General features: G+C 62.7%; 1 protein-coding gene across 3 annotated transcripts; it reads left to right on the top strand.

Moving 5' to 3' along the window:
• The first annotated feature begins 2,139 nt into the window (after positions 1-2,139).
• On the top strand, positions 2,140-7,739 carry LOC128075091 (cytochrome P450 2C31-like). Of its 3 annotated transcripts, XM_052671499.1 has the most exons (10): positions 2,252-2,306; positions 2,642-2,686; positions 3,115-3,298; positions 3,775-4,087; positions 4,499-4,659; positions 4,979-5,161; positions 5,476-5,611; positions 6,034-6,221; positions 6,967-7,108; positions 7,238-7,739. In XM_052671499.1, exons 3-10 carry the CDS (start codon positions 3,119-3,121, stop codon positions 7,417-7,419), a joined length of 1,485 nt encoding a protein of 494 aa, XP_052527459.1. In that variant the 5' UTR covers positions 2,252-2,306; positions 2,642-2,686; positions 3,115-3,118; the 3' UTR covers positions 7,420-7,739. The 3 variants fall into 3 exon arrangements, with proteins under 3 accessions (XP_052527460.1, XP_052527459.1, XP_052527461.1); XM_052671500.1 differs by lacking the exon at positions 2,642-2,686 and having other exon boundaries at positions 2,140-2,306; XM_052671501.1 differs by lacking the exon at positions 2,252-2,306 and having other exon boundaries at positions 2,621-2,676.
• The last annotated feature ends 1,301 nt before the right edge of the window (positions 7,740-9,040 follow it).

Genomic DNA, 9,040 nt, shown 5'->3' with positions numbered 1-9,040 from the left:
GACACAGAGAGGCTGTCAAAGGAGAAAGGAAATGGCCGCAGTGCTGTTTGCGCTGCTTCGTGCAAATCAGGAGATTCCCTTTTCTCCTTTAGTGCCAAAGCAGAAGCCGGTTCTTCGGTGACATTTCCTCTTCAACTCCCCCCCCCCTCCCCCCTACCTCCCATTTTCTCCTTCCTCCCCTCCCCTCCCCTGCCCCCTCTTTCCTCTTTTCCCCTCCCCTTCCCTGTTGCCTTATTCTTCTTTTAGCTCTTATTCTTCACTTTTTACTTGGCTTTGTTTCGTTACCTTTTTCCTTTTTTTTCCCTTTCTTTTTACCGACATCTGTACAACCACGTTCTCCTCTATCCTCCCCCAGCCCCCTACATCCCCCCCCACAGCTCTCCCCAGCCCCTGGAGCCCCTCCACAAACCCCCCCAAGGGCCGCCCCAAAGAAGCCGTGTGCTGGGCTGCAGCCGTCCACAGGACTGTTTCCCTATAGCACCGTGTCCCCCCGGCACCTCCTCACAGCCCCCTATTGCCCCCAATCCCCCAGACCCACCCCTGCAGCCCCGTGTACCCCAATCCCCCCAATTACAACCTCCCCAATTAACCCCCCTCTGATTATAACCCCCACTCCAACCCCCCCACACAAGGACCCCCCCTCTGTTGCCCCTCCCCCCAACATTCCAACCCCCCCAAATCCAGCCCCCCTCAATTAACCCCCCCAATTACAACCCCCCCAATTAACTCCTCCTGATTATAACCCCCACTCCAAACCCCCCCACTCAAAGACCCCCCACTGTAGCCCCTCCACCCCACATTCCAAGCCCCCCCCCCCACTCCAGCCCCCCCCAATTAATCCCCCCTGATTATAACCCCTACTCCAACCCCCCACTCTAAGACTTCTTCCCCCCCCCCCCCCCCCCCAATTAACCCCCCTGTTAATTACCCCCAGCGAAGCGGGTTTGCCTCGGTGAGTCCCTGGCCTGGATGGAGATTTTCCTTTTCCTCATCACCATTTTGCAGCACCTGCAGCTGCAGCCCCTGCAGCCCCCCGACGAGCTGTCAGACAAAGCGCTGCAGAGCGGCTTCGCCAACATCCCCCCCCCCTCTACCAGCTCAGGGTGCTGCCCTGCTGAGACCCCCCCCAATTCAAGGGACCCCCCCAAAATGGAGGGACCCCCCTCCAATAAAGGGACCCCTCCCCAAAATGAAGGGAACCCCATCAAAACGAAGGGACCCCCTCAATAAAGGGACCCCCCCCCCTACCAGCTCAGGGTGCTGCCCCGCTGAGACCCCCCCCAATTCAAGGAACCCCCTCCAAAATGGAGGGACCCCCCCCCAATTCAAGGGACCCCCCCTTTCTACCAGCTCAGGGTGCTGCCCTGCTGGGTCCCCATACAAATAAAGGAACCCCCCCCCCCCCCATACAGGGACCTCCCCAAAAATGAAGGGGCCCCCCAAATAAAGGGACTTTTCCAAATAGAGGGATTCCCCCCCAATAAAGGGACCCCCCCTCTACCAGCTCAGGGTGCCCCACTGAGACCCTCCCCAAATAAAGGGACCCCCCCCCGTCCCCAAAGAAGGACACCCCCCACACACACACTGCTGGGAGCCCAATAAACGGCTGCCGAATGCACACAGTGTGTTGGGTGTTTTATCTGGGGGGGGGCTGCACCTGCAAAGCCTGCGGTGACCAGGCAGTGAGTGCAAAGCCTGCAGCAAGCACTGAGCGCTGTGCAAGCACTGCAAAGCCTGCAGCGGGCGGGAGGAGCGTGCAAGGAGCAAAACCAGCATGCAAAGCTCGAAGGGAGCATGCAAAGAGTATGGAGAGCAATGCAGAGCCATGCAGAGCCATGCAGAGCCATGCAGAGCCATGCAGAGCTGCCAGCAGAGCAATGCAGAGCCATGCAGAGCTGCCAGCGGAGCAATGCAGAGCAATGCAGAGCAATGCAGAGCAATGCAAGCAATGCAAAGCAATGCAGAGCTATGCAGAGGCATGCAGAGCAATGCTGAGCTATGCAGAGCTATGCAGAGCTATGCAGAGGCATGCAGAGCAATGCAAAGCCAGCAGAGCCCCAGCAGAGCCATGCAGAGCCATGCAAAGCAATGCAGAGCAATTCAGAGCAGTACAGAGCAATGCAGAGCCATGCAGAGCTGCTGGCAGGCGTGCAAATGGTGCCCAGAGCAACGCGGGGCCCCAGAGCGGGGGTGGGGGCTGCAGGGGGGGCTGCAGGGGAGGAGGGGCTGGTTTGCACAACGGGAAGCAAAGGTTGCAGGGCAGGGCCAAAGTCTGCTGTCCTTGCAGGCCGGGTGCAGCAGTGCAGGTCGGTGGGGAGGGGAGGGGGGTGTGAAAATGGGGGGGTGCAAAAAGGGGAGGGGGTTTGCAAAAGGGGTAAAGGGTGCAAGAAGGGGATAAAGGGAGATGCAAAATGGGTCAGGGATTGCAAGGACGGGGTGCAGAAAGGGGGTGAAGTTTGCAAAGGGGGGGGGGTGTTTGCAAACAGATTGGAAAAAGGAAATGAAGTTTGTGAAAGGGGACTGGAGTGCAGGAAGGAGATGAAGTCCGCAAATGGGGGAGGGGTCCTGCAAAAGGGGGGGGGGGGCCGCAAGGCAGTGGGGGTTTGCAAGGAAATGGGGTTTGCAGCAGTGGGGTTTGCAGCACACAGGGTGCAGCAGCAGAGCACTGGCACCAAGGTCACTCAAGGTCACACAGCGCCCCCATTGACCCCAATGATGTCCCCCCCGTGTCCCCAATGCCCCCCACTACCCCCAATTCCCCCCACTGCCCCCCACCACCCCCAATGTCCCCATTGCCCTCCAATATCCCCATTGCCCCCGATGTCCCTCATTGCCCCCCATTGTCCCCACTGCCCCCATTGCCCCCCGTTACTTCCCAATATCCCCATTGCCCTCATTTCCCCCCACCGCCCCCATTTCCCCCCACTGCCCCCAGTGCCCCCATTCCCCCCTGTTGCCCCTAATGCCCCCACTGCCCCCCAATTGCCCCCATTTCCCCCCACTGCCCTCATTTCCCCCCATTGCCCCCAATGTCCCCACTAACCCCAATACCTCCAATCTCCCCCCCCCTCCAATCTCCCCCCCCCTCCCATCTCCCCCCCCCCTCCCCCACAGCCCCATGGAGGCTCCATGGCTCTCATGGCTGCTGCTGCTGCTCCTGCTGGCCCTGTTGGTTCGGCGCTGTTGGATGGAGGGGGGGCGCAGCCGCCATCTTTACCCCCCCGGGCCGCTGGCGCTGCCCATCGTGGGGAACCTCCCCCAGGTGGGGCTCGGGAACATGGCCGCCGCCGTCCGTAGGGTGAGTGTGGGGGGCTCGGGGCCCATAGGGCACCCCATGCATTCTGGGACCCCCAGAGGGCAGCCCGTAATTCTGGGACTCCCATTGACCGCCAGTGCCTCCCGTTGACCCCCATCGACCTCCGTCGAACCCCAATGCCTCCCATTGACCCTCAATGACCCCCAGTGCCTCCCATTGACCCCCATTGAATGCCAATGCCTCCCATTGACTCCCATCAACCCCCAGTGCCTCCCATTGACCCCCAGTGCTTCCATTGACCCCCATCAACCTCCACCGACCCCCAATGCCTCCCACTGACCCTCATTGACCCCCCACTGACTCCCAACGCCTCTCATTGACCCCCACTGGCCCCCAATGCCTCCCATTCACCTCCACTGACCCCCAATGCTTCCATTGACCTCGTTGACCCACATCAACCTCCATCGACCCCCAATGCCTCCCATTGACCCTCATCGACCCCCTTTGCTCCCCCCCAGCTGAGCTCTCGCTACGGCCCGGTGCTGTCGCTGCGCCTGGGCTCAGAGCGGGTGGTGGTGGTGAGCGGCGTGGAGGCGCTGCGGGAGCTGCTGGTGACCAGGGGGGACGAATTCACCAGCCGGGGGCATTTTGCCATCGGGGAGAAGCTGAGCGCAGATCTGGGGCTGCTCATGAGCAATGGGGACAAATGGATCAGCATGCGGAGATTCGCCCTGACGGCGCTGCGGGACGCAGGGATGGGGAGCAGGAGGGCAGAGGAGATGGCGATGGAGGAGGCGGCTGAGCTGATCCGAGAGCTGGAGAAGGGGGGAAGTGAGCGGGGGATCTAAAATGGGGGGTGGGACCCCAAAAACAGTGCAGAGACCCCAAAAATCGTGGGTGTTGGATCCCAATATGGGGGTGGTGGGACCCCAGAATGGGAGGAGGAACCCTAAGGGGGGCGTGGGACCCCAAGAAGAGAGGATGGGGTCCCTGAATGAGGGGAGATGGCAGTGGAGGAGGCAGCTGAGCTGATCAGGGAACTGGAGAAGGGGGGAGGTGTGTGTGTGGGGGGGGTCCCAAAATGGGGAGGGACCCCAAAATGGGGAGCATGTGGAGCCCTGAAATGGAGGCAGATGGCGGTGGGGGAGGGATACGAGGGTTATGGGGACCGTGGGGGTCATGGGGCCACGGGGTCCATGGGGTTCTGGCTTCATGGGGCTCAGCACCCCCCTCGCCCCACAGCTGCAGTGCAGGAGCCCTCGGAGCTGCTGAGTGCGGCGGTGGGGAACGCGGTGCTGCGGCTGCTCTGCGGGCGCCGCTTCCCATACGGGGATTCGGGGTACCGCGATGCGCTGCGCCGCATGGCCGAGAACACCCGCATCGAGAGCTCCGCCGTGGGCAAGGTCAGAGGTCACGGGGTCAGGGGGGTCAAGGTTCAGGGGGGTCATGGGATCATGGGTCAGAGGGGGGGCAGTGGGTCACGGGGGTCAGGGGTTGGGGTGTGGTGGGGTCAGGGGGGTCATGGGGTCATGGGGGGGTCGGGAGTCAGAGGGGGTCATGGCGTCATGCGAGCAGGGGCCAGAGGGGGTCAATCAGAGGGGGTCACGGGGTCAGAAGGGGGTCAGGGGGTCCCGGGGCTCAGGGGTCGGGGTGTGGTGGGGTCCCGGGGTCGCGTTGTCAGAGGTCACGGGGTCACGGGGTCATCTCTGGCCTGACCCCCAGCTGTACAACGCCCTCCCGGCGCTGCTGGATCTGCTGCCCGGCGCCCATCGGCGCTACTTCCGCAACATCGCCCGCGTGTGCAGCTTCCTGGACGGCGTCGTCGCGGGGGGGGGAGGAGAGAAGAGCGGCGAAACATCGCGAGATTTCGTCAGCGCCTTCCGGCGGAAGATGGAGGAGGAGGAGGTGGGGGGGAGGGAGGAAGGACAGGGGGGAGAGGGGGGAGGGGGGGAGGGGCTAAAGAGATTGGGGTTGGGATTGGGATTAAGGTCAGGATTAGGGTTAGGATTGGGATTAGGACCAGGTTTAACATCAGCCTCAATATCAGGCTTTGTATTAGATTAATATCAGGGTTAATAGCAGGATCGGTATCAGGTCGGTATTAGCGCTAACGTCAGGCTGATTGCAGCACTAATTAACGTCAGGCTGATCTCAGCGCTAATTAACACCAGGCTGATGATCTCAGCGCTAATTAACACCAGGCCCCAATCCCATCGCAGGCCACCCCCGGGTCGCCGTTCACGGCCACCAACCTGCAGGTGTCGGCCTTCGATCTGTTCCTGGCCGGGACGGAAAGCACCAGCCTGGCGCTGAGATACGGCATGATGGCGCTGATGGGGAACCCCGCCATCATGGGTGAAGCATCATGGGATATCGGGGGCATCATGGGATATTTTGGGCATCGTGGGGTATTGGGGCATCATGGGATGGAAAGCACCAGCGTGGCACTGAGATACGGGATGGTGGCGCTGATGGGGAGCCCCGCCATCATGGGTGGGGCATCAGGGGAGATTGGGGCGCTGTGGGATATTATGGGGTCAGTGGGGTCAATGGAGTCAGTAGAGTCAACGGGGTCAATGGTGAAAATGGGGTCACTGGGGTCAATAAGCATCAATGGGGTCAATAGGAATCAGTGGGATCAATGGGGATCAATGGGGTCAAGGACCCCCTGGCCCCAAGACCCCACTGTGACCTCTCGACCCCTCCACGACCCCTGCATGACCCTGTGACCCCTCGCTGGCTCCATGACCCCTCCATGACCCCGTGACCCCACTCAGAGCGGGTTCAGGAGGAGCTGGATCGCGTTGTGGGGCCGGAGCGGCTGCCATCCTTACGGGATCGCCAGGCGCTGCCCTACACCGACGCCGTCATCCACGAGGTGCAGCGGCACCTGGACCTCGTCCCGCTGGGGTTCGTCCGCACCGTCACCAGGGACACCCCCTTCCGGGGGTACATCATCCCCAAGGTGCGCTAATTAGGGGCTAATTGGCCTGTGGAGGTGATTAGGTGGGGGGTGGGGGCGCTTGGTGGGGGGTAATGGGGTCATTGGTGGAGAAATGGGGTCATTGAGGGGGGAAGGTTGGGGGTCAGTGAGGGAGTGGGATACAGCGTCCCCATTGCCCCCACTGCCCCCAATGCCCCCATTGCCCCCACTGCCCCCACAGCCCTCAATGCCCCCACTGCCCCCACTGCCCCCACTGCCCCCACTGCCCCCATTGCCCCCAATGACCCCATTGATCCCCACTGCCCCCATTGATCCCCTACTGCCCCTACTGCCCCCACTGCCCCCACTGCCCCCAATGCCCCCATTGCCCCCAATGCCCCCATTGCCCCCACAGCCCCCAATGCCCCCACTGCCCCCACTGCCCCCACTGCCCCCATTGCCCCCATTGCCCCCACTGCCCCAAATGACCCTAATGCCCCCACCGACCCCACTGCCGCCATTGCCCCCAATGACCCCATTGATCCCCACTGCCCCCATTGATCCCCTACTGCCCTTACTGCCCCCACTGCCCCCACTGCCCCCATTTCCCCCATTGCCCCCACTGCCCCCAATGCCTCCACAGCCCCCACTGCCCCCAATGCCCCCAATGCCCCCACAGCCCCCACTGCCCCCACTGCCCCAAATGACCCCAATGCCCCCACCACCCCACTGCCACCATTGCCCCAATGCCCCCACTGACCCCACTGCCCCCCCCCCGCCCCCTCAGGGCAGCACCATTTACCCCCTGCTGAGCTCAGCCCTGATGGACCCCCACTACTTCCCGGACCCAGAGCGCTTCGACCCGCAGCATTTCCTGGATTCTGAGGGGAAATTCCGCCGCTGCGAAGCCTTCATGCCCTTCTCTGCAGGTGGGGCTGGGACCCACGAGTGGGGCTGGGACCCTGAGTGGGACTTTGCAACCCCCCAAGTGTGGCTCTGGGACCCCCGGTGGGTCTGTGTGCCTCCCACGAGCTGCTGACACGGTGGTGGCTCCGCAGGAAGGCGGATGTGCCTGGGGGAGCCGCTGGCGCGGATGCAGATCTTCATCTTCCTCACCGCCCTCCTGCAGCGCTTCCGGCTGTGCCCCCCCCCCGGGGAGGAGCCCCCTGAGCTCCGGCCCGACATCGGCGGCATCACCAACATCCCGCCAGCCCTGCGCCTCCGCTTCTGCCCGAGATGAGACCCCCCGAAATGGGGAAGACCCCACCCCAAAGAGGGCACACCTCCCAAAAAGGGGGAGACCCCCTCAAAAGGGGAGACCCCCCCCAGAGACCCCTTCTGGCCACGGTGAGACCTCAACCCCGAAATGGGGAGACCCCCAAAAAGGGGGCGACCTCCATTGTAGGGGGGGTGTGCCCAAAATCCTTCATCCCGAACCCAAATGGGGATGGAGACGCCCCCCCCGACCCCAATTCAGACCCCTACAACGACCCCATATTTCCCCCCAAGAACCTGCGGGTCGCGCCCCTCCCCCCTCCCCAATAAAACTGTATCCTTCAATCTGCTCTCTCCCACTCTAAGGCGTAGAGGTGGGGGCGGGGAAAAGGGGGGGGGGGGGGGGCTGATGGCTTGGTGAGGGTGCCAGTATTGGGGGGGGTCCCATAGACCGCCTCGCCTTCACGGGGTGGGGGCGCGGCGTTGGCCAGGTTAGGGCGCTGCTGGCCCTGCCCCTCCTTCCAGTCACGCCCACACTACGCGTAACCCCTCCCCTCGGCCGTCTTTGAGCCAATCGCAGGGCTCCATCACACCTTAAACCCGCCCTTCTCCTGGCACTTCCTGTCACGCAGGGACACTAAAGCCGGAAGCGGCTTTGCTGGGCGCCGCCATATTGTGTCCGCTCCGCTTCCGCACTGCCCGGCGGCGGCCCCACAGCCATGTCCGAAACCTACGGTGGGCGGGGGGGCCGTGGGGGGTCCTGTGGGGGGTCCTGTGGGGGCCTATGGGGCGGGGAGGGCTGTAGGGCCGCGTCGGGGGCGGCTGGGGGGGTTCCTATGGGGTTTACAGGGGGCCCTTAGGGGGGCTGTGGTGTCCGTGGGGCATTTGTGTGGGATTGGGGGTCTGTATGGGGTCTGTGGGGTCCTTGTGGGCTCTATGGGGATGTGGGGGTCTCTATGGGGTCCCTTTGGGGTCTATGGGCTCTATGGGGTCCCTATGGGATCTGTGGATACCTATGGACTCTCTGAGCTTTATGGGGTCCCTATGGGGCTTTGTGGGTCTCTGTGGGGTTGGGGATCCCTATGCAGTCCCTATGGGATCCCTATGGACTCCATGGGGCTGTGTGGGTACCTGTGGGGTCCCTATGGGGTTCCTATAAGGTCCCAATGGGCTCTAATAGGGTCCCTATAGGTGCTATGGCTCTGTGGGGTCCCTATGTGTCCCAGTGTGTCCCTATGGGTGCTACAGTCCCTATGGGCTCTATGGGGTCCCTATGAACACTATGGGATCCGTATGGGGTCCCTATGGGTGCTATGGCTCTATGGGGTCCCTGCGGGGTCCCTGCAGGGTCCCTATGGCTGCTATAGCTCTATAGTGTCCGTGTGAGGTCTTTGGGGTCCCTATGGGGTCTGTGGGATCCCCATGGAGTCCCCATGGAGTCCCCATGGAGTCCCCATGGAGTCCCCATGGAGTCCCCATGGAGTCCCCATGGAGTCCCCATGGAGTCCCCATGGAGTCCCCATGGAGTCCCCATGGGGTCTCTATGGGGTCCCCATGGGGTCTCTATGGGGTCCCTATGGGTGCTGTAGCTCTATGGGGTCCGTGTGGGGGCTATGGGGTCCCTATGGGGTCCCTATGGGGTCCCT

This window comes from Tympanuchus pallidicinctus, unplaced genomic scaffold (genome assembly GCF_026119805.1).
Source record: "Tympanuchus pallidicinctus isolate F22 unplaced genomic scaffold, pur_lepc_1.0 scaffold118, whole genome shotgun sequence".
NCBI lineage: Eukaryota > Metazoa > Chordata > Aves > Galliformes > Phasianidae > Tympanuchus > Tympanuchus pallidicinctus.
The sequence above is the reverse complement of the archived record's forward strand: the minus strand, read 5'-3'. Positions and strand labels throughout refer to the sequence as shown.